The sequence below is a fragment of the Mesoplodon densirostris genome, chromosome 3, assembly GCF_025265405.1.
Source record: "Mesoplodon densirostris isolate mMesDen1 chromosome 3, mMesDen1 primary haplotype, whole genome shotgun sequence".
In the NCBI taxonomy this organism is placed as follows: domain Eukaryota; kingdom Metazoa; phylum Chordata; class Mammalia; order Artiodactyla; family Ziphiidae; genus Mesoplodon; species Mesoplodon densirostris.
In genome coordinates, this window is record NC_082663.1 from 164,178,106 (window position 1) to 164,200,692 (window position 22,587).

At 52.6% G+C, this 22,587-nt stretch overlaps 2 protein-coding genes across 3 annotated transcripts in view; both read right to left on the reverse strand.

The window, feature by feature from the left end:
* Positions 1-283: 283 nt before the first annotated feature.
* On the reverse strand, positions 284-2,829 carry FOXI1 (forkhead box I1). 2 transcript variants are annotated; one of them, XM_060092553.1, is made up of 2 exons: positions 2,253-2,829; positions 284-561 (listed from the first exon to the last, which is right to left on the reverse strand). In XM_060092553.1, the coding sequence occupies exons 1-2, from the start codon at positions 2,827-2,829 to the stop codon at positions 284-286; spliced, it is 855 nt and encodes a 284-aa protein (XP_059948536.1). The 2 variants fall into 2 exon arrangements, with proteins under 2 accessions (XP_059948536.1, XP_059948535.1); XM_060092552.1 differs by having other exon boundaries at positions 284-843.
* A 10,678-nt stretch (positions 2,830-13,507) lies between these two features.
* The window catches only part of DOCK2 (dedicator of cytokinesis 2), a 412,654-nt gene continuing 403,574 nt past the window's right edge, over positions 13,508-22,587 (reverse strand). Inside the window, exons 47-52 of the mRNA XM_060094549.1 lie at positions 20,145-20,282; positions 18,161-18,288; positions 17,088-17,253; positions 15,932-16,052; positions 14,445-14,587; positions 13,508-13,570 (exon numbers count right to left, since the gene is read on the reverse strand). Of these exons, the coding sequence (XP_059950532.1) occupies positions 13,508-13,570; positions 14,445-14,587; positions 15,932-16,052; positions 17,088-17,253; positions 18,161-18,288; positions 20,145-20,282 (759 nt within the window). The remainder of the gene's footprint in view (positions 13,571-14,444; positions 14,588-15,931; positions 16,053-17,087; positions 17,254-18,160; positions 18,289-20,144; positions 20,283-22,587) is intronic.

The following is a 22,587-nucleotide window of genomic DNA, read 5'->3' on the forward strand; positions in this document are numbered from 1 at the left end:
CACGCCTTCAAAGAGCTTAGCACAGCACCCAGCACATAGTAAGTGCTCAATAAATGGCCAAGTTGATTACTGTCATGCAGGCACCAGTATTTCTACTGCAAAGCTGGTTGTGGGTCTGTGGATGGATATGTGATAAACACAAGGTTTACACAATGTTCTAGAAAAACGATGAACTCCTCTGAGCCTCCTGTGTATGTCTGGGCAGTTTGGAGGTCTTGGACCACTTGGATGCTGACCTGGAGGACCCCGAGCGTGTCCATCTGGCTCGGGAGCTGTTGTGTTTCTAGATCTCGGTGCCCTCCCTGGGGTAGAGGACGCTGTTTGTGTTGACGCTGTTGTAGAAGTGAGGGCTGAACTGGTTGAGGACGGAGCCTCCGTAGCCCAGAGCATTGCTGGGTGTGGGGCTGGCCCACTCACCCCCGCCCGCGTGGCCACTGATGTTGGTGAGTGGGGTGTAGGAGCTGAAGTTCAGCAAGTTCTGCCCCACCTTGTCAGCGGGCTCCGGGCTCAGTCCCGGCGTGGCCACAGGGCGGCCCATGGGGCTTGGCCCACTCACATAGGCTGACATGGTGGAGAGGAAGCTGTTGAGGCACGGGGTTCCCGGCGGGGGCGGCGAGGGCTGCTTCTCTGGGGAGTTGGTGGTACCTGGTGAAGCACCATCCAAGATGTCCTGGGCCTCCGTGGTCTTGGGGCTGCCTGCCAGGAGACCGGGCTCCGTTTTCTCCGAGGCCAAGGAGCCCGTGCTGGAGGAAACATCCGATTTTCTCTTCCTCTTCCTGCGGAAATTTCCATTGTCGAACATCTTCTCACAGTTGGGGTCCAGGGTCCAGTAATTCCCCTTGCCTGGCACAGAAGCAGGAGAAGGTAAGTAGAGAGATGGATCCAGTGCTTTGTTTCTGCTCCTCCTCATAAACTAACATCGAAGGTAACAAATGCAGAAAGGCAGAGGACAAAACAGGAATTCCACAAAACCCCCCGCCAAGGCCACAGCACACGGATCTTTATTTAAGCACCCACCTCACACCAAGACACCCTGGGAGCACAAAGCAAGAGAGGCCTAAGCCATGAAGGAGTTTACAGTGTGGTCTCTTTAAGAAGTTCAAGTACTGGGGAAAGGCGAGGGCGGGGCTTCTTCCATTGCTGATGCGAAAGAAAACTCAGGGAGCAATTCAGGGCTCCCTGAAAGTCTCGGGGTGAACTCCAAGGATGGACTTGAGTCCCCGCTTCGGACTTTCGGTGAGCCTCAATTTCCTAGCAGGAGAAGTGGGCCCATTGGACCTGTCCTTTCTTCCTCAGGCTGGCTGTGAGAGAGGGCTAATGCTAGATGTATAAAAGAGGCTTTGTAACCAGGAAGGACAATCTGAACCCTGCCTGCCTGGGTCTCTCGGCCTGAGGGTGAGGCCAGTCTTTGGATGGGATGCTCACCCTCTTCTGGGGGACAAACAGTCCTGCCCTCACAAGCCTCAAAGAGGGTGGAGGTGGGGTTCCTCTGAGAGGTACCCTGGATTCCTATGCTGGGACAAGAGTGGACTTTAATTCTGGGAAATGGACACATGAGTATTTAATATATTACTCTGTGTACGTCTCTATATTTTAGAAATTGCTCATTAAAAAATTCACACTGTGGTGTTAGTCACCTCCATTCAGATTCATTCTCTGTCACTGTCACATCATTCTGTGTCACCCGAGGCAGGCTGCTTTACCTCTAGGTGTTATTTTCCTCATCTGTAAAATGGGTTTCATAAGAGCCGCCCCACAGGGCTGGATTAAAAGAGATGATGTAACTAGGGCAGGCAGCATAACGTGGCCCTTACTGGTGGTTTCACAAACACCGGTCCCTTCCCATCAGGCCTAGGATACACTTGCCTTTATCTAGTCCAAGCACTCATTTCCCATCCCCTGCCGGCAAAGGGCTTTCTACATGCTGGATTCTGGGGATTCAGGTTAATTGTCACAATCACTGTAGTCCATCGAGCACTCGTTAGCACCAAACACCTCACATACATCATCTCATGACCCCGCCACCCACAAGCCTGCAAAGGATCCACTCTTACATTCCTATTTTTCAGATGGGGAAACTGAGGCTCGCAGGTCACTGACTGGTCGGCGGCTCAGCCAGGATCCAAACCCAAATCTGCCTCCAGGGTCCATGTTTACAGATGACTCCCTTTGGCCCCCAGTCTCGGGGGCACGGCCGTATCCAGGACTTTCTAGAATGGGGTGTCGGGGGCACGAGCCTGCAGACCCCTCACCTGGGTCGTCCTCGTCGCGGGGCACCTTCTTGAAGCAGTCGTTGAGAGACAGGTTGTGGCGGATGGAGTTCTGCCAGCCGGCCTTGCTCTTGTTGTAGAAGGGGAAGTTGTCCGCCACATACTGGTAGATCTGGCTGAGGGTGAGGCGCCTGTCGGGTGCCCCGTGGATGGCCATGGCAATGAGCGCCGAGTAGGAGTAGGGGGGCCGCACCAGCTTCATCAGCTCCTCCTGCGAGGGGATAGGCAGCCAGCCCAGGTCGCCGCCCCCCAGCCCGGACATGCCAGGCAGCAGCTGCCTCTGCACCCCGTAGGTCTGGGGCAGGAAGGGGCTGGTGCTGGCGCCCGGCAGGTAAGGCGGGGGGGTCATGGCCGGCCCGTTGAGCCAGAGGTAGGGGTTGGGGGTGGCCCCGTACTCGCCGCCGCCCTCGAAGGAGGGGGGCCGCTGAGGGCTGGGCACGCCCTGGGGGTGGAAGAAGTTCTCATAGTAGAGGTTCATCTCGGGGGGCTCCTGGCCGATGCTGGGGAACTGGGGGCTGCAGCGGGGCGGGGAGGGCGCTGGGAGGTCGAAGGAGCTCATGCTGGGGCCGGGCTCGGCCGGAGCCACCTGCCTGGCACCTGCGCAGGGAAGCTGGCCCTGACAGGTGCTCAGCCGGCCGGGCCTCCCACTTATACCCCAGGGCTCGGCTGGTGGCCCCACCCAGGGGCGGCCACCTGCTGCAGACCTGCCCCTCCCTCCTTCGACTGCCACCCATGTCACTGGAGGGGCACTTCCCTGCCGGCCATGGCCACGGCAGGGCCCATAAGGACACACTCGGCCAGCTTCCTCGCGGATATTCACAAGGACAAGGGCGCTGTCTTCTGCTCCTCTGTTTTGCCTTTCCTCCCTCCTCCCTGTCTCCCCTCTTTCTCCTCGGCACGTTCCCCCGTTCCCCCTTCATTCTGTCTCAGCTTGCCTTCCCCTTCCTCTCCTTCTGAGCTTTCTACCCTCTCACCCTCCTTCTCTCTCCTCCCATCCTCTCTGCAGCCCACTCTTGGTCTCCTCCCTTCTCTCTGTGCACTGAGCTGTTTGTGTCTCCCTTCTTACAGTCTCTCTGTCTCTCCCTGAGCTTGTTTCCAGGTCTTCCTACCTCTGTCTCCTCTCACTCACGTCCTCGCTACCTCTGCTTCTCTCCCTCTTCCTTTCACTCGTGGTCTCTCTCTCTCTGTCTCACGTTATCTCTGTGTCTCTTCCCCAGCCCCTCTGTCTCCCTCTTCTTTCTCACCCTGACACCTCACCCAGATTGGAGGGGACACTTTATGAGAAGCCACAGTTTTGGGTCTTTTGCAGTGAAGACACATCTTCTGGAGTTTCCAGGAGAGAAGCTGGTCCTGGAGAATCAGAAGCACCTCTGGTCAGTTTCAAAAGGACAGCCAGTTATAGGCCATCTACACACACACACACACACACACACACACACACACACACACACACACACTGCAGGCAGGCAGAGAAAGGCCTGGGGATTCTCCCAAAGGGGCAGTGGAGCTCCTAAAACTAACAACAAAAGGAAGAGGATGTGAATGGGACTCCAGGGGAAAATGAGAGAGAACTTGTACTCTCCAGGTTTCTTTCTGGCTGCAGGAACAAAGCAGGCTCTGGTTCCTTATCTGATCACAGTCCCTCCATGTTTCAGCTTGCAGAGTCCCCCAGGGACCCAGGAGCTGAGGCCAGGAGCAGAATCCACCACAGCCCATCCCCCTCACCCCATCTCTGCCCCAGGCTCCAGCAGGTGCCTCAGCCCAGTCTGGCTTCTCTCTGCCTGTGGCCAGTCCGTCCCCTCCCTGGGCTCCATTCTCCATCTGTGGGCTTGGAGATGACTTTTCCCAGCCACTCCTCCATCCCAGGGCAGGCCCTCAGCTTGCGGAGCGGGTGGGTCCCCTTTCTCAGAGGGCAGGCAGCTGCCCCTGAGCAGGTTTTAGCAGCAGCTGGAGACTTCTCTTTGGGACCAGCAGATTGGAGAAAAGTTTGAGCCAGCCTCTCTGGTCACCACCTCCATCTGGCCCTCCTGCCTCTCCTTCCTTCTTGCTCCCCATTCAACTTCCTCTCACCTCCTCCAGACCTCATGTGTCTTCAAGGCCGAAAAAGGAGGCTGCTTTCTGTCCCAGCTGGAGGAGGTGCTTCCCAGGAATCCTTCCCTGCTTGTGTCTCTGTTCTCCTCCACATCAGGTACACGTGGAAAACCTAAATGCCATCAAATGGATCTCATTAACAGCGTCTGGGTGCCCAGAGGATGGGTTCGGGCACCTCGGTGGGAGGTGTCTTCCCAGGCCCTGAGGAACCCCTTATCCTCACCATAGAACCAGCGAATGAAAAGTGGCTCAGAAAGGGCATGATTGCCCAGGTGAGGCTTGGGGTCAGCACCCTTTGCACTTTCTTTCCGAAGAGCAAAGTGAAAGAGGCTGCATTTTCGTTTAGAGTTTTTCTACCAGGCCTGACTTGCTGAGGGAAGGGCACTGACTTTTCAAAGGACAGTCACACTGGAGCTCACCAGTACAGATCCAAAGCCTGACAATGAACCTGGCAATGTCAGTTCTGATCATTTACACTGCAGAATTAAACAGAGCAAGAATTAGCTACAGGGGTATCCACCATAGCATTATTTATAGTTGTAACAAACTGTAACTCACCCGAATGTCCAACCATAGGGGACTGGTTTTAAAAAAAATTAGTATCATTCAAATGATGAAATATTATGCAGCTATGAAAAATAGATTGTAGAATATTTAGTGATATGAAAAAATATTATTTTCTAATAATATTTGAAGAAACAGGCTGCAAAATAGCATGATTTTTTTGGTAAAAATACATATTCACCCATGTATGTGAACTATGTAAATATAAATATAAAACTGTCAATTATTATTTCAAGATAGAGAATTAGATGTTATTTTGTTGTTGCTTTCTATAGTTTCTGATTTAAATGATTAGAGAAAGGCAAATACACATGTGATTTTCTTTGGGGGTTAAATATAAAAGGCCAGCAAGAGGAACTGTAGAAGAGATACAGCAGACACAGGCCCTGAGATCAGGCGGACCTGGGTTCAAATCCCAGCTTTGCCGCCGAACAACTGTGCAAGCTTGACGAGTGATTTAAGTTTTCTTGGCCTCAGTTTTTTCAGGTGAAAATGGAAATAATGCTATGAATTCTGTGGATGCTGTGAGCATTCAATGATATAATCAATGTAAGTCATTTAACATGGTGGTTAGAGACACCCTCAAATTTTACTTACTATATAGAAGAGTCAGTATACATTTGATACATACAGTTCATCACTGAGTTTGCTACCTTTCCAGTTAATTGTTTTTTTCAGCAGCATGTGGGCAGGGGGATGGTATGGCAGGTGGGGATTTACAATGAAGGAACAAAGGGAGAAATACTTAGTGCAGACACCAACTGTACAGCTGGACCCTGTCATCTGCAGGTGAGGGTCAGAGGGGCCCCGAGTTACATGACAGGTTCACGGCTGGGCTGGGTTTGGACCCCGTCTCCCGACCCCTTGTTCCACCTTTTGCCTATTGCCGGGGTCTCCTTCCTTAGAGGTGTTTTTGAGGAATACTCACCTAACCCTCCCATCGCACCTGGGCCCCGGTTCCTTCCCCTGGAGATCAGAGAGAGTCCAGCCTGTCTGGAGGCCTTGCCCACACAGAGGCTCTGGCCCAGGAGTCCAGTGGCCAGGGATCCCAGCCTCTCATGCCCTCCCCACACCTCGCAACTGGGCCAGGCCTTCAGGCCAGGGGCACCCAACTCATCCCCAGAATCCTCATTCCTGATTTCAGGAGCACTGCTGCAGCCCTTGGGGTGGGTAACAGGAGCTGCCTGTCCTACTCCCAGGGGTGGTTTGGGCGCTATATCCCGGAAGCCCCCCTGATCCGTCCCAGGGCCTCTGCGAAGAGTCAAGTGTCTCTATAAACTAGGGTCCTTTTAGAGATGAAATTATTTTAGCCTTTTTTGAGATTTCCCAGAGGTGGAAATCCAAGCCTGAGAAGGGATGGCCTGCCCAGCTTCAGGGGAAACAGTAAAAGGTTGGACAGGTGGGGTCTGAGCCAGCCAGAGATGCGGGGCAGCATTTTGCATATTGCAGTCCAGAGGGAGGACTGCTTGGATGAGAAAAGACCATATGTTCTGAGCCCCAGATTAAGATGTTTGGGACAAGGCAACAGAACATGAAAAACATGCACTCTGGGGCTGGGGTGGAGCTGGGTTCAAACCCTTCCTTTGCTGTTTGGTAGCTGTATGATCTTGGCCATGTTTCTTGACCTCACAAAGCCTCAGTTTGTTTCTCTCTTAAATGGAGCTGCAAATAGAACCTGTCTCGTGTGCATTTTGCATGAAAAATGATGTGATATGTATCAGGCGTAGAGTCCAGGATGTGGCAGACACTGCTGATGAGGAGGAGGGTGATTGTTGAATGCCTGGGTACCAGAGAACGGATATTGACAGGGAGGCTTGGGCAGGAGGCCCAGCATCTATCCTCCTCCACACAGTGTTTTTGCTCTCACCTTGGGACAATCTCGCCAGTTGGGGGCAATGCCGGGGGAGGAGGGAAGGCTTTGCCACTCTTCTGGAGCATGTGCCCAGCAGTCGGCCATAGGCACTGGAGCCCATAGGGCTCTAGGAGCCCACACGGGCTCAAGGCCTGCAGAAAGGGTGAATGTGCACAGGCCCCACCCCCCCGGGGCCACCACCTCTGATCTTGACTTTCATGGGTTGGAGGACTGTGTGAAGAAACAGGCCGAGGAGGATGAATAACCAGAGGCCAAGGAGGCAGGTGGGGTCTGAACTGGCTGCGGCTGCATCACAGGGCAGGGCAGCTCAAGCTCTGGAGCGAAACTTCCGGGTCTCAGTCCTGACTCTACTCCTTGGTAAGGTAATACCTCAGAGAGCAATCAACTGTCCTGGGCCTCAGTCTCCTCATCTGTAAAATGGGGAAAGGCAACTCCCTCCCAGTGCTGCTCTGAGGACTAAGTGCCAGGTACGTACGTAGCACATGCTCCGTGAATGTGAGCGCTTGTCAGGGGCTGGGAGCCTGAGGGCAAGGGGAGAGGCCTCTGGGGAGAGGGCCGCCCGCTGGGGCTACACGTCCCTGAGCTTGTGCACTTACCTGCCTTCCCTGGATTCCCCTTTTGTAGGCTCGGCCGCTCGGGCTCTGTTCCTTAGTACACATGAAACACAACAGCTCCTGAGTTTCAAGGTTTCTGGAGGCCTGACAGGGTGAGGATTGGTTGGGATGGGGAATGGGGGGATCTGGGACTAGTTGGCTTCTAGCCTAAACTATCTGTGCCACAGTTTCCTTATCTGTAAAATGGTGACAAGAGATCCGTTCTTTGCGAGTGGCCATGAGCTGTCATCTGGGCCTCCCGTTCTGCCAGGGTGGCCGTGCTCACCAGGGCTGTCTTGGTGTACTCTGGGGGCTTGGCTTCTCTGTCCCCAAGTGCGGGCTTCTAGGAGTCTGGCCCAGGCTTTAACCAGGCTGGAGCTGATCCTGGTCCCCTCTCTGCTGCTCTGGTTTCTGGGTGATTTTGAGGCTGGAGAAACACAGGCCAACACTGCCCTCTGGTGGTCAACTCTTTAAAGGCAGGAAGCAGAGTGCAGAGACTGGGTGACATCTCTGGTCAATGGCCCAGGGTTTCTGAGCCCCTTTAATAAAGAGAAGGGTTCCCAGGACCAGCAGCAGCTTCGAGGAAACATGCCCCCTGGAGAAAAACACCTTAACGCCACTGTGATGGAAATAGTGGGAACTGGGTTGGCAATGGGGCAAAAGGCCTTAGAAGGCAGCCAAGGGGGACAGGTGGACTGGTCTGGATTCAAATTGGGCTCCTCCAGTTATATTTTCTGAGTGCCCTGCTGTTGTTTAATCTCTGAACCTCTGTTTGCTCATATGGAAAATGAGGTTAACCAGGGTCATCTCCCTCAAAGGACTGTTGCAAGAACTGAACGAGACAATACAGGAAATGCCTCTGAAGCGATGCTTGGCAATAGCTCGTTCCTTCACTTATTCAGAAAATGCTAATCGAGTCTCTCCACGGCAGTAGTCTGGGCGTGCCGTGTGCAGGCCACTGTCAGAGTCACACAGTGTTGAGGCTCACACCCCTTCTCATTTTGCCATCTTTGTGCAGTGCCTGTAGTTTTGATTTACTTACAATTTTTTAATCGGTTCTCACATTTCTTTTCCTTTGTTGTTATTTTTTTTTTTTACTTAATGAATTTAAAGATAAATTCCATACGATTTCTGGGAATGGATCATCAGTACCAGCATCATTTGCCATAAATAAAATAGGGAGAATGAGCATTTATTTAGAGTTTACACCATGCTGGGCACAGCCTGAATCCTTACCTTGTTATCTCATCCAGTCCTCACAGCAATTATAGGAGGTACTATAATTATCACCATTTTATAGATGAGGAAACTGAGGCCGCACCGGCCTGAGCTTGCTCACTCTGTGCTAGGATGTGAGATCAGCCAAGTGTTAGAGAGGTGATGAAACACACCAGCCAAGGACTTTCTCCTTGGAGAAGGCAAAAGCACTGAAGAGAATTGAAAAGGGAGCGATTCTTCTCATCATGTGTGTGACAGACAGAATAATGACCCCTCCCCAAGAAGTCCACTTCCAAATCCCCAGAATCTGTGAATTTGTCATCTTCCAAGGTAAAAGGGACTTTGCAGAAGTGATTAAGTAAAGATCAGATAGAGTGATTATCCTGCATAATCCAGGTAGGCCCAGTGTAATCATAATTGTCCTTCTAAGAGGGAGACAGGGGAGATTTAATAACAGAGGGGGAGACGTAACAATGGAAGCAGAGATTGGAGCAATGTAGCCACAAGCCAGGGAATGCTGAATGCCTTGCCACCTTTAGAAGTTGGAAGAGGCAAGGAAGCAGTCCAGTGGAATCTCCAGAAGGAACCACCCATGCTGTCATCTTGATTTTCACCCGTTAAGACTAATTTAGGACTTCTGACCTCAAGGACAGTAGTAGGTAAGTTTGTGTTGTTTTAAGCTTGTGATAATTTGTGACACTAGCAATAGGAAGCTAATGTAATTGGATTCCACGTTATGTGAAGCTGTGACCACGTCCACCGAAGATCCCTGCTATACCACCAGTGGCCTTTGTGCTGCACCTAGAGAAACAGTCTGCTCAACAAGTAGTTCCCCTCCCTTTCTGTCCCTCCCCCTCCCTCCCCCTTCCTCCATCTCTGGGTAAAGAACACTGGTTAGAGGCAGTCGCTCTAGCTGGGCTTGGTCACTTATTCCTTTTTTCACTCTGGGACTTGGTGGGCTGTATTGGCCCCTCTGGGCCTCAGTTTCCTCATCTAGCAAATGGGAAGCAAAGCTGTGTGGATTTCAAGGTCCTGCCCAGCAGGTCTCATATATAGGACCCACCTACAGAACTGATCAAAACCACTCTCCCGGGCTTGTGCCCCAGAGATTCTGACTTGTGAGGCCCAGGTGGGGCTGGGCATAGTGCTTTTAGGGAGCCCCAGTGCACACCCAGCTTAGAGAGCAAGTGATCTGGGGATCCAGGCTGTGTCCCCAATGTTATCCCTTGGAAACCTGCTGCTCAACAGCCTGCTCCTTGGACCCCAAAGCATAGAGTCCCTGCTCTGCCATCTCCAAGCTGTGTTACCCAGGACAAGTACCTGTGCCTCCCTGGACCTGTTTCCTCACTGTAAATTGGAACTAATAATAGTCTTATGCTTCAGAGGGTGGTTGTGAGGATTCAACAGTTACTAAAGTGCAAATTGCCAAGAGCAGTGGCTGGCACACAGTAGGCACTTATGTGTGTTGCCCACCATGGCATTCAAGATCCTGCACACACCTGACCTCTCCCATCCCACGCACCCCACCCCCTTTCTGAGGACCCGCCTCCGGCTGTGGCCATGTGAGCTTCTCACAATTGCTCAGCATGTGCCTGCCTTTCCGCCTCTCTACCTGGACGACCCTGACTCACCTTCCCTTCCTGACAGGGAGGCCTTCCTCCCCGCGCTGGGTCCCTCCGTACCTGGCACACTTTGCTTCACTGTAGGACCCGCAGCACCTTGAGGGCAGGGATGGTGCTTTCTCCAGGGCTTTGGACAGTTCTCATCACATTCGTGAGGGAGGAGAACGGGCTGTGAGCTCTCCTCTTTACTGTGGTTTGTACTGTAGAAATTGGGGCCACAGTGGTGACTACCCCATGTGTCCCTGTAAATCAGAAATGAGTTGATGCTTCTATGCCTGGCCCAGGTATCACCTGCTCTTACCTCTGTGTCTCACGGTCAGGGTCGCTATGATTACCCAGGGTCCAGCTGGGTGGATCTTCATGTGACCTGCCCTAACGGCAAATCCTAAGATTCCTGGAAACCACACCTACTCATTTGTAAATGTGGTCATTTAACACTAAAATTCAGGCAGCCACTGTTTATGAGAACCTAGTATTTCCCCAAGTGTTCATTGATTTAAACGTTTAACACAAAATATGTTATTTGTGTTTAATTTTAAACTCCTTTTAAGATCTGTGTGAATTCTGGGAGTCTGCCATTGGGACATATTTTTCATAAAATCTACTTCCTTTCCCCCCAGTTTGGCCTCTCACTGTTGGGCCTCTCCCGTTGCGGAGCACAGGCTCGGGACGCGCAGGCTCAGCAGCCATGGCTCACGGGCCCAGCCGCTCCGTGGTATGTGGGATCTTCCCGGACCGGGGCACGAACCCACGTTCTCTGCATCGGCAGGCGGACCCTCAACCACTGCGCCACCAGGGAAGCCCTCCCCCCAGTTTTATAAACAGTCAAAAATAACTGCATCCAACTCTCTTAAGAATTTTCTCATTGGAGTCATTAAGAGTTAAATCTAAGAAAAACAATATGGTCAATTGTGCTGATCATTATAAGAGTTGGGTTAGTAGCCCTGATTGTTGTAAGGGTTATTTATTATAAACCTCTCAGTAAACAGAAGACATTAATATTTTATAAATAGCTATGGAAGTCTTCTGCATGGTACTTGCACTGCGGGTTTGGTGAATAACAGCTCTTGCCTTATCTGTGCTCTGTCCTGACTCCTTTTGGGCAGGAGAAGCCCACGCTAACCTCGCTGCCCTACCCCCTTCACAGGGGACAGTTCCTTTACCCCCAACGCCTCTGTTCTTTTTTTTTTTTTTTTTCCTTTTTGCGGTATGTGGGCCTCTCACTGTTGTGGCCTCCCCCGTTGCGGAGCACAGGCTCCAGATGCGCAGGCCCAGCGGCCATGGCTCACGGGCCCAGCCGCTCCGCGGCATATGGGATCCTCCCAGACCGGGGCACAAACCCGTATCCCCTGCATCGGCAGGCGGACTCTTAACCACTTGCGCCACCAGGGAGGCCCGCCTCTGTTCTTCACCTGACCCACTCTTTCTTCCAGAGTCCACCTCTGGCAAAATCCTATGAAGAGAAAAGTTAGCTCTGGGGCTGGTCCTTGCCTCTCCTGATACCCTCGTTGTCACGCCCTGGAACGTCTCTCATTCTGGGCCTCACCGTTCCAAAGATCTTCCTCTAAGCAGTATTTAAAGTTCACCCACGGTACTTCCCTGGCAGTCCAGAGGTTAAGACTTTGCCTTCCAATGCAGGGGGTGCGGGTTCGATCCCTGGTCGGGGAGTTAAGATTCCACATGCCTTGTGGCCAAAAAAAAAAAAAAAAAAAAAAACCCGAAATATGAAACAGAAGCAATATTGTAACAAATTCAATAAAAAGACTTTAAAAATGGTCCACGTGAAAAAAACCTTTAAAATAAGTAAATAAACAAATAAATAAATGTCACCCACCGCTCACAGCGCCAGCCGTGAAGCCACGAAGATGCCCTGGTGGGTCCAGCCCCTCTGTTCCCTGGGGACACTCCTTTGTGCACGTGCACTTCCCTGCCCTTTGGAAAGTGAACTCAGCCAGATTCCGAGCCTCTGGGTGCTATCGCCTCACCTGAGAGCATCCATGATGCAGCCAAAGCCCCAACTACCACCGAAACAGAACTCACTGGACTGTTGAGGAGAGAGTGGAAGCTGGACCGGGCAACAGGGCTGGGGCTTGGTGAGGGGGCGTGGTGGCTACAGGAAGAGACTGGGGCGGACAAAGGCGATAGACAGCCCGTGCGTGAAGGCGTGCAAGAGGCAGCACAGAGTTAAAGCCAAGTTTCCTGTCCAGCTCCTGCCAGTTTGATCCCAGCCTTTCCAGGTATCACGTGTCTGATCTTAGCTCACGTCGTGCCTCTGTGCCTCGGTGTCTTCATCTGGGAAATAATGTAAAGTACGAAACTGTTAACCCAAATTAAAACGAATATTTAAACGAACTGAAGTCGCAGAGAAGATTCGTGGGGGTGGCGCGAACAAGGTGGGCGCATTTGCACTGGGATGGGCTGGAGCCAGGTTTCTTAACATCACTGGAGGCCCTGGGCCTGCCTGTCCTCCCGACCATCCCCAGGAGCAACCTGTCCAGTCCTAGGCCTTAGGGATTCAGCTGATGGAATTATGCAATGAGGCTTGCTTGAGCCACGGAATCGTTTTTATTGTAAGAAATAGCAACACTTTGGAGATGATCAGCTAGAAAAAGATGGGTTGGTTGTATTAAAAAATGTAAAGTACAAAACTGTTAACCAAAAATAAAATAAAAGAATATTTAAAAGCTTTTCTGGGGGGCTTCCCTGGTGGCACAGTGGTTGGGAGTCCACCTGCCGATGCAGGGGACACAGGTTTGTGCCCCGGTCCGGGAAGATCCCACATGCCGCGGAGCGGCTGGGCCCGTGAGCCATGGCCGCTGAGCCTGCGCGTCCGGAGCCTGTGCTCCACAACGGGAGGGGCCAGAACAGTGACAGGCCCGCGTACGGCAGAAAAAAAAAAAAAAAAAAAGCTTTTCTGTTAAGCTTAGAAAATGATACAAAAATATAGCTCCTTATACCTAAGAAACTGGGCTATAAAAAGGTGTGCCCAGGATGCTGGGAGAGCATCCTGGGAGAAGGCATTCTTGATGGATCCTCGTGGGGCTAAGAATCCAGATGGGGCATCGTCATCCAGCACCTGGGTCACTGGCCCTGGTGATACTGGGTCTGTCACCGCTGACAGTTCTGGGGCTTAGGTCAGCCCATTCCCTCTGTCTGAGTGCAGGCAACCGATGCATAGTCTCCCCACTCTTAGAGGCATCAATGTCCCGCTGTGTGTCTCCTCTTCTGGAAACTCCCATCCTTGTCTCCCCAGGTGCAGCCCTGGCCAGCAGCATCTCACAGGTCGGTGGACACTAGGTCGGAGGTCTGCTTGCCTTCTTCGGCAGGTTTGCCAGCCAGCTGCGTGGGAGAAGAGGATAAAGAGACACAACCCCAAATGGGGTTCTCGTGAGCCCAAAGAGGGGCTTCCTGTCCCACTCACAAGGGCCGCTGAGCTGACCCCTCCCTTAACCCAGTGAGCCTGAGCTGCCATGACTCTGATTGATGTGACCAGAAAGGCTGTGCCATGCAGTGGTTAGAACACAGGCTTTGCTGTTTCGTGGACCGTGGCACGGGGCAAGTTGCTTACCTAACTCTGTGAGCCTGATAAAATCCTCACAGTGGAAGGTCAAATGGGATCATGTTTGGAAAGGACTTAGCATGGTGCCTGACTCACTGCACGCTCACGGTGAACTTGCAGTTATTACGGCAGCAGAGTTCTGCTTTAATAGCACCCTGAGGATCAAGGTGGTGAAGGTCAGTGGTACCTTCATCTTGAGCAAAGACCGACAAGTAACAATAGGAGACGGGACTTGAGAAGTCAGGGCTTGGAAACAAAACTTTTAAATAGTAGGATTCTGTAATATAAGTTGAATAGGAAAGTTCTTCCAAAAGAATTAAAAAGCACTTTTAGCTGCCCAGGTGCAGCAAAGGACAGCTATGGTTTCTCAGGTCCCAGGGCCCCTGCACACCCCTCTGGCACATTCCTGCAGCCCAGCTGGGGTCCATCCTGCTCAGGGCAGCCACCTGGGGACCAAGAGGAGAACTGCACTCTGGGCATTTCTGGCCACCGTCCCCACCCTAGGGGGCCCTGCCCATACCTCCCTGAGGGTGACCACACCGTGCACACGCGCATATACACACACGCCCCCATTTTCTCCTCTCTCCGCCTCCCCGTCTTCCCTTCCTCCTCCCCACCCCCCCCCCCCCTTCCTTGCACTGTCTGGGAGCTCACCATCGTCTTGAAGAACTGATTTACTTTCTTCCGCTTGAGCGTCTTCTTGTCGCCTTCTGACAGAGGGAGGAAGGTCTGGCTGAAGCGGGGGGATGAGGTGGCCTCTTCCGTCGCGGGCACGCCGGCCACGGAGAGCGTGAGGGCTGCGGGAGAGCCGAGAGCCGCCGTGAGCGGTGGGCGGAGAGAGGGTGACTTCGGGGGGCAGATGGGAGACACGCGGGGGACAGAGATAGCCTTCAGGGAGAACAGGCGGGGGGCCAGGCAGGAGGCGGGAGGCCCGAGTGCTGCCGTGCCGGGACTGTCGAGCCTGTCCGTCCACTGCACTGAGGCCTGCCCAGCCCCGCACACAGCAGCCTGCAACGGGACCTGATCGAGGCCTCCTCCAAGGGCTTCTGGGCTGGAAACACGGGTCCACGGTGGGGGAAGGCCCTGGCCACTGGGGCCCTGACTTCCTCAGGGAACAGGGCCTTTTGCCCAGGTCGGGGAGGTCGTGTGGGCTCACTCTTGTCTTCCAACATGGAGAACCCAGAGGTCCCGGGAGGAGAGCATCTCCAACCAAGGTGTCATCTGGTGATTATGGCCCCCAGCTCAGAGTCACACAGACGACTCTGACCCTCGGTTTTGACTTTGGGTACCTGGGGGTAAGAGCACAGACCTCAAGGGCATTGTGAGGCCTGCTGCGAGGACAAGAGTGAAACGGCCGCATGGGGGTGTCCTGCCTGGGGAGGCTGGGCAGTGGTTAGGGGTACAGTTCCAGGGGCCCCCACTACTTAGTGGCTGGGACAGTCAGGAGATTGACATTCTCAGTGCCTCAGTTTCCTCATCCATACCATGGGGCTGGTCACATGATCTACTTCATAGGTTTGTGCTGAGGCTTAAATGAAACAATGAAGGAGGAACATTTGTCACCAAGCACAGAGTGGTGGACACTAGAGACTTGCCACGTGCCAGATGGAGCCCTCTTGGGCAGGCTACATCCCCAGTTAGAGCCCCAGGTCCCCCTCTGTGAATTAGCAAAGGTCATCTGTAAGCTGCAGCCCTCCTCAGCGGACAATGAATGAGTGATGGGGGAAATGGAAGTATCTGTGCATCAAACACTCTGCAACTGTAAGATGTGGCAGCAATTTCTGTAAGTTCCGGAAATAGCCCTCCAGGCCCCAGAGGGAAACACAGGCTGAGAGATTTACCAGGGGCAGACTCCCGATCCCTGGAGGGCCTGGCTAACTGAGAACCCAGGACCACCTGGTGGGACATACCACATTCCCAGTGGGTCCTGAGCTCCAGAGTGATAGCAGCCCTCCACCCCAGCCCTGGTGGGGCCACAGAAGTGGGTGGGTGTGGGGAGAGCTCAGAGGACAGGGGGGCCGTGAGCGGAGCCTCTTACCCCCATGGTGCTTAGCTCACTTTGCTATGTAGATAGGGTTCCCACCCTCCTCCACCCCCAGACACCTCTATACCCCCCGTGCTGGTGGTGGCAGGGTGCATACCTGGGATGGTGGGCATGGACTGGCTGGCGAAACTCATCTGAGAGAGGACGGATGCCCTGGGGGCGACAGCCACATGCTCCGAAAGGTTGGTATCACTCATGAACTCGTGCTTCCTGGAAAGCTGGATGAATATATCACGCCCACATGTGCATACACACACACACACACACACACACACACACACACACACACACACCACCACAGAGGCTTAGCATGAGGCAGTTCTAGGCCCTGAAAAGTCAGCGATAAGGGTTTGCCATGGCTTCTATGGACCCAGCCCCAAGTTCATTTATTCTGTTTTGTGTCACTTTATGCCAGAGTGCCATGCATGGTTGCACAGGTTGTATACTATACAACTCTGCTGTGTGTATGTGGGGCGGGGCGGGGGGGGCATACATTTAGACTGTGTGAATGATGCCCCCTAGAATTGTGAAGCACAGTCTTGTTTCTAGCCTTCCCCCCTGAAAAGAAGAGCCTCTGAGGCCTACTGGGAAGTTTGTGGGGGATTCTTTTGCATCTCAGCTGGGCCCTTGCCCTTTCATCCGGCAGCCCTCCCTTCCCAGGAGAGTAAATCCCTCTCCCGCTTCCAGGCTCCCAGAATGCTTTCAAGAAACCTCTCTTTCAGGGGGAAGCTGGGGTTGAATCCAGGACTGTCTGGTACCAAGTCTCAATATTAAATAGTTATTCGTTTATAAGACAGTAACTCTTAAAGTCAGGGCAGTGAGAATTTCATCTCTGCATCCCCAGCTGGGCTCCCGGTCCACTGGAAGAGCTTAGCAGAGTCTGAGATGTCCGTGGTTAGAATGGCCCTGGGGTGGGGATAGAGGGCCGAGGTGGAAACACCTGGCCCAGCCCTGGGAGGGCGGCTCTCCCGCTCAGTGGTGGACTGGGAAGCCTCTCCCCAGCCTCAGAGTCCTGTGCGATGGTAGAAAGCACACAGTGACAGCCTGGGTCATATCCCACTCTGTCGCATCCAGGCTGCAGGGGCGCCAGCAATCACTTCACCTCCCTGCCCCTGAGAGGCCACCTCGGTAACCCCACTTCACTGTGAGGGTGAGGCTTGAGCGGTCCACGTCTCGGAGCCCCAGGCAGTGTGCCGGGCATGCAGTGGAGATCTGCTGATGGTGTCAGAGGGGATGCTGCCTTGGCCACTCACCCGCTTCAGGTCTGCCGTGGCCTTCTCGTCCGCGAACACCACACTGCTTCTCTTGCTCCTCTTCTTGGACCGCCGCAGCTTGACCTCTGGCAGAGTGCTCCCTAGGAAGATCGGCTCCTCTTGTTCCACTTTGGGAGCCTTGGGAGGTGCTAATTCCTGGTCGAAGCTGAATGGCAAGAGGGACAGCAGTAAAACCCGCAGTTAGAGCTTCAGTGGAACTGTCTTGCGGGGACCCAGGCTGACGGAGCTGTCACCACGGGGTTGGGGGGTAGATCAGCTCACCTGGCAGAGTTTGGGGAGCCACTTGCTTAATTTGCAAACACTCAAAATACAGGGTAAAATAAAATTGAAGGCGGTGAGCCATAAGACTGGTGATAGGAAGAGACAACTGGTTAAAATTATGGATCTGGATTCAAATCTATGCCACTTTTTAGCCGAATGACTTGGGGCAAATCACTCAACCTCTCTGAGCCACGATTTCCTTTTCAGTAAATGGGGGTGTTGGCAGCAACCTTGCAGAGTAGCCAAGAGATGAGGTCAAGGACCCCTTAGCACATTCTCCCAGAGAGAGTTCTCCATCACAGGATCTGCTATTACATTAGTTGAGTCGAGCCGGGTCGCGCAGATGGCTCCAAGAAAGTGGAAGCGGAGAGGCTCTTCTTGGCCGAGGAGGGGAACCCCGACAGAGGTATACAGAGGTAGGTACAGGAGGAGGAGCTCTGGGATGGGGAGTTGGTGGGGACGGGAGCCCCGGCAGAGGCAAGAAGATGAGGAGCTCAGGCTGGCTGATGGAGGTGGCTGGACGGGGAGCCTGTGGGCCGTGCGGTGCCCTGCTGGGTCCTCAGGAAAAGCCACCACACCTCTCTGGGCCTCGACTCACCCCCTAACAACGGCACTAAGCCGCACAGGGTAGTTGTGAGGGTTTTAATGAGGTGCCAGGTGGGGAAGGGCTTTCAAACAGAAGGGCCCGGAGATGTAGAAGGACGGCCAAGGGCAGAAGGGCAAGCAGCGAGGCTTTGCTGAGGGCCGGGCTGGTGCAGGGGTGCAGGGGGCTGCCCGGGGTGGGGACTGACCTCTCGGAGGTGACTCTGCTGGGCGTGCTGCAGTCAGAGTTCGTGGAAGTCATGGAGATGATGGACATCTGCCTGTAGGAGCGCAGCATGGACCGGGGCCGGCCCACTCGCCTGTCCTCGAAGTCGGGCTGTGGGCGGGGAGGAGGGTGTGGTTAGAAGCCAGGTCTGATGTCAAGGCGGGGTGGGGGGCGGATGGGGTGACGTGGCCTCCGCATTACTGCTGCCTTCCTCCTGCCCCTGTGTAGGGCAGAGCAAACACTTCCCGGCCGGCGAGGTTACGCACAGCTGTTTAACAAAGGATTTGTCAGGCCTTTATTCCTGGGTCCTGGGAGGTGAGGTCTAAATCCTTGTGATTTCCCCACTGGTAGGAGTGTCTTTGTTTTTCATGGTGGCCCCTTTACACTGATGGGAAGACTCAGGATGGGGGCTGGCCAGAAAGACCAACCTTGTGATTACAGGGCTGGGACTCTGGGCCAGATAATATCAGCTCCGCCTCTGGGGAGGAAGGGGGGCTGGAGACTGATGTCAGCCACGGGGCCAACGATTCATTCAATCATGCCTATAAACCCCAATTAACACTCCAGATGCTTAGGCTAAGGTGAGCTTTCCTGGCTGGTAATCACACATGGATGTGCCAGTAGGATAGATATGGTGACTTGTCCTGAGGACACAGAAGCTGTGTGTTTGGGACCCTCCCAGACCTCACCCTATGCTTCTCTTCATTTGGCTGGGCCTGATTCGTTTCCTTGATAATAAAACTGTAAGTACAGTCATCCTTCAGGATCTAGGACCTCCGAGGATACCAAAATCCAGCGATGCTCAAGTCCCTTACATAAAGTGGCTTGTATTTGCATGCAGCCTATACATATCCTCCAGTGTAATTTAAATCCTCTCTAGATTACTTATAATACCTAATACAATGTAAATGCTATGTAAATAGTTGTAACTATAATGTAAATGTGAGGTAAATAGTTGCCAGCACAGCAAATTCAAGTTTTGCTTTTTGGAACTTTCTCGATTTTCTTCCCCAAGTATTTCTGATCCTCCATTGGTTGAATCTGTGAATGGGGAACTCATGGATCTGGAGGGAGGGCCGACTCCTTGACTTCTGTGAAATTATCAGACCTGAAGGGGTGGTGGGAATCTCCAAATTTGTAAACAGTTGGTCAGAGGTGCAGGTGGCCTGGGAACCCTGGTGTCTGAAGTGAGGAGAGTCTTGTGGAGGACTTTGCCCTTAACCTATGCAATGTCACCTAACTCTGGGTGAGAACTGCATTGGGGTGTCACACATGGAGTGCTGGAAGAGGCAGCCTGTCTCATGGAAAAACTGTTGTGCCAGAAGATAAAGAGACCTGAGTTCACCTCCATGCTTTCATTAACTCACTTCTCGTCTCTGGGCCTCAGTTTTCCCATCTGTAAAATCAGAGGGTTGTGCCAGATGGCCTCTGAAGGACCATTCAGCCTTGACGTTTTATGATGCTACTTTCTGGGGAAGAGGATAAAGAAGACGTCTCGTGAGCACCAGACTTATGGCCTCTTGAGGACACGGAGCTTATGAGTGGCCCACAGCGCTGGCTTTGCAGGCCAACAGAGCCAGGGGCAGTGACCTGCACTCACTTGTCATGTAGCCTCTGGCAAGTCACTTACACCTAGGAACCTCCAGAAGAGACACAAGGGGTTAAAAATCACTCCCAGGCTTGTTGTGAAGACGAAATGACCTAAGTGCTTAGATTAGACTGGCACATAACAGGTGCTTCATCAATAATGCTTTTATTATTAGCACGGTCCCTTGAGTGCTAAGGCCTCAATCTGTAACTGGTATTTATCTGGGGTGGCTTTTGAGGGACCAAGTTTCCAGAGAGGTTCCCTGGATGGGCCCTGGCACTGCCGGCTCTCAGGCCCTTCTCCTCAAGGGCAGGTTCCTCGGCTCCAATCTCACCCTCCTCCCTGCCCCACCCCTCCCAGCCACAGGGACCACCAGTACCATCTCTCTGACACCATACTCCTTCTCCACCTTCACTTTCAGGTTCTTGAAACATTCCTCCATCCGGTCGTGGAAGGGCCGCAGGTTTTCTGACACCCTTTTCTCGTGGATCTTAATCCCAGCTCCCAGGAAGGGTATCTGGAGAGAAGGTGGTAAATGATGAGCCGAAGGTTGGCCACCTGGCCCCACGGAGGTGGTGGAAGCAAGTCTGCCTGCTGAGAATTTGTTGAGGGCTTTAGGGTCTTGGAAACCTTCAAGTGGGGTCACCAACCCTGAGAAATGGGAAAGCTGCATCCTTGGGGTTTGCTCTGAAAACAAGACCTCTAGGAGAAAGACCTCCAGCTGCCCTTGCCCCACAGGAGGGCTGGACACCCCCCACCCCCATGAGAAGCCACGTGTTAGGGAAAGTCTGTACCTTACAGAATCTACTGAGGGGCAGAGTGTGAGACCAGAGGAGAGGACTTGCTTTGACTTAAAGCCTTGCCCAAGAAGTTCTTGGCAATGCAAAAGGGAAAGTATGATTGTCAGAGGCTGGGAGACAGGAGAAGGGAAGGGCTGAATAGAGAAGGAGGAGTGGGCACAGCCTGGTCTCACAACACAGGAGATCCAGTGATATGACCTCATGTGGTTGCTGAAGAAAAGATACCCAAATGTTAACAGCGTGGAGTTAACCAGCCAATAGGGAGTTTTAAAAAAAGTGATGTGAAAAGCCTTGGGAAGATGAGAGGGGAAGAGATAATTGATGTGAGACAGTTAAGCTCTTATTTATCAACAGAGGAGGTCAATAAACACTGGCTAAATGGTAGATACGAGGACAGTAGCCAAGCCACGGTGGCTACGATGAGCAGCAACAGCTGAGGAAGTTCGTCGTGTGGCCTCAGGGAAACATAATGAGGGCTGCAAAGAGTAGATTACAGATCATTTTGAAGAAAAAAATGTTTCCATGATGGTGACATAAAGACATTTCTGCCTCCTTCTCTTGGAGGGCTCCCCAAAATGACAAAGTGAAGGAGAAACTGAAATTCCGTGAGACTAGGAGACATCTGTGAACTTGGCCCACGATACATCAGGTGGAAGGTGGATGGTAACTGACCTTCCAGGGCAGAGGAGGAGTTGGTGGTAAGAGGCCAATCTGCCTCTGGGAAGCCAGGAGGGGCTCAGGGATTAGAGGCACCAGGTATCCTAGAAAAGCTAGAGTGAGTTGAGAGGCTGAAAACAGAGGGATGGGTTGAAATTCTGTGACAGGAGCAGTTAGATAGCCAGGTCCTTACTGCTTTACCTGGTAGCCAAGTGTCATATTTTCCCATTGCCCCAAGAAGCAGGAGCTTATCCTCTAGAACAATTAGAACAAACAGCTATGGGCTGAGGGGTACCAGGCGCAACAGAGGGCAGGGATGAGGAACCAAACAGGAAATAGGGGGTTGAGGGAAAGTCTGCACATTAGTAGACAGTGAGACCTCCACTTTCCAGTCCCCAGATTGCCAGCAGTGCAGGAGTCAGGGGGACCTTCCTATGCAATAGCTTCAAGGGTCTGTTCTGGAGAAAGTGAATAGTGCACGTTATACAGACGTCTGTGGATCACTCAGTTACCATATGTAATGCCATCCAGGTGACAATACCTTCTCTCACGTGCACAGAAATTCATTCAGCTTTTTTAGTGCCCCACTCTTTACTATGGACAGACTGCCAAGGATCACCAGGCATTGAAGGAAATTCTCCAGTGTGAAAGACAGAGATCAGAACCAACAGATAGGAAGAAAAGCAAAAAGGGAGGGAGGGAGGAAGGGAGAAAGGGAGAGAGGAAGAAAAGAACAAATGTACTAACGTGGAAGAAACAGAGAATGAAGAGAACTTAAGAAAACTTTATATTTTTTAAAATAACTAATATATAGAAAAAGAAAAAATTTTCTATCCATGAAACAAGACAAAGATTTTATTTAAAAAAGAAAAGGGGCTTCCCTGGTGGCGCAGTGGTTGAGAATCTGCCTGCCAATGCAGGGGACACGGGTTTGAGACCTGGTCTGGGAAGATCCCACATGCTGCGGAGCAACTGGGCCCGTGAGCCACAGTTACTGAGCCTGAGCGTCTGGAGCCTGTGCTCCGCAACAAGAGAGGCTGCGATAGAGAGAGGTCCGTGCACTGTGATGAGGAGTGGCCCCCACTTGCCACAACTAGAGAAAGCCCTCGCACAGAAACGAAGACCCAACGCAGCCATAAATTAATAGATTAATAAATTAAAAAAAGAAGAAAGGAATGGGACTTCCCTGGTGGCACAGTGGTTAAGAAATCGCCTGCCAATGCAGGGGACATAGGTTTGAGCCCTGGTCCAGGAAGATCCTACATGCCACGGAGCAACTAAGCCCATGCGCCACAACTACTGAGCCTGCGCTCTAGAGCCTGTGAGCCACAACTACTGAAGCTCGAGTGCCCAGAGCCCGCGTTC

Bases quoted from the DNA above. Each gene is read 5' to 3' on its own strand.
- FOXI1 (XM_060092552.1), bottom strand. From the start codon at position 2,829: ATGAGCTCCTTCGACCTCCCAGCGCCCTCCCCGCCCCGCTGCAGCCCC. The intron at 844-2,252 runs GTGAGGGGTCTG...CTTCTGTGCCAG, and splicing joins CCGCGACGAGGACGACCCAG to GCAAGGGGAATTACTGGACC.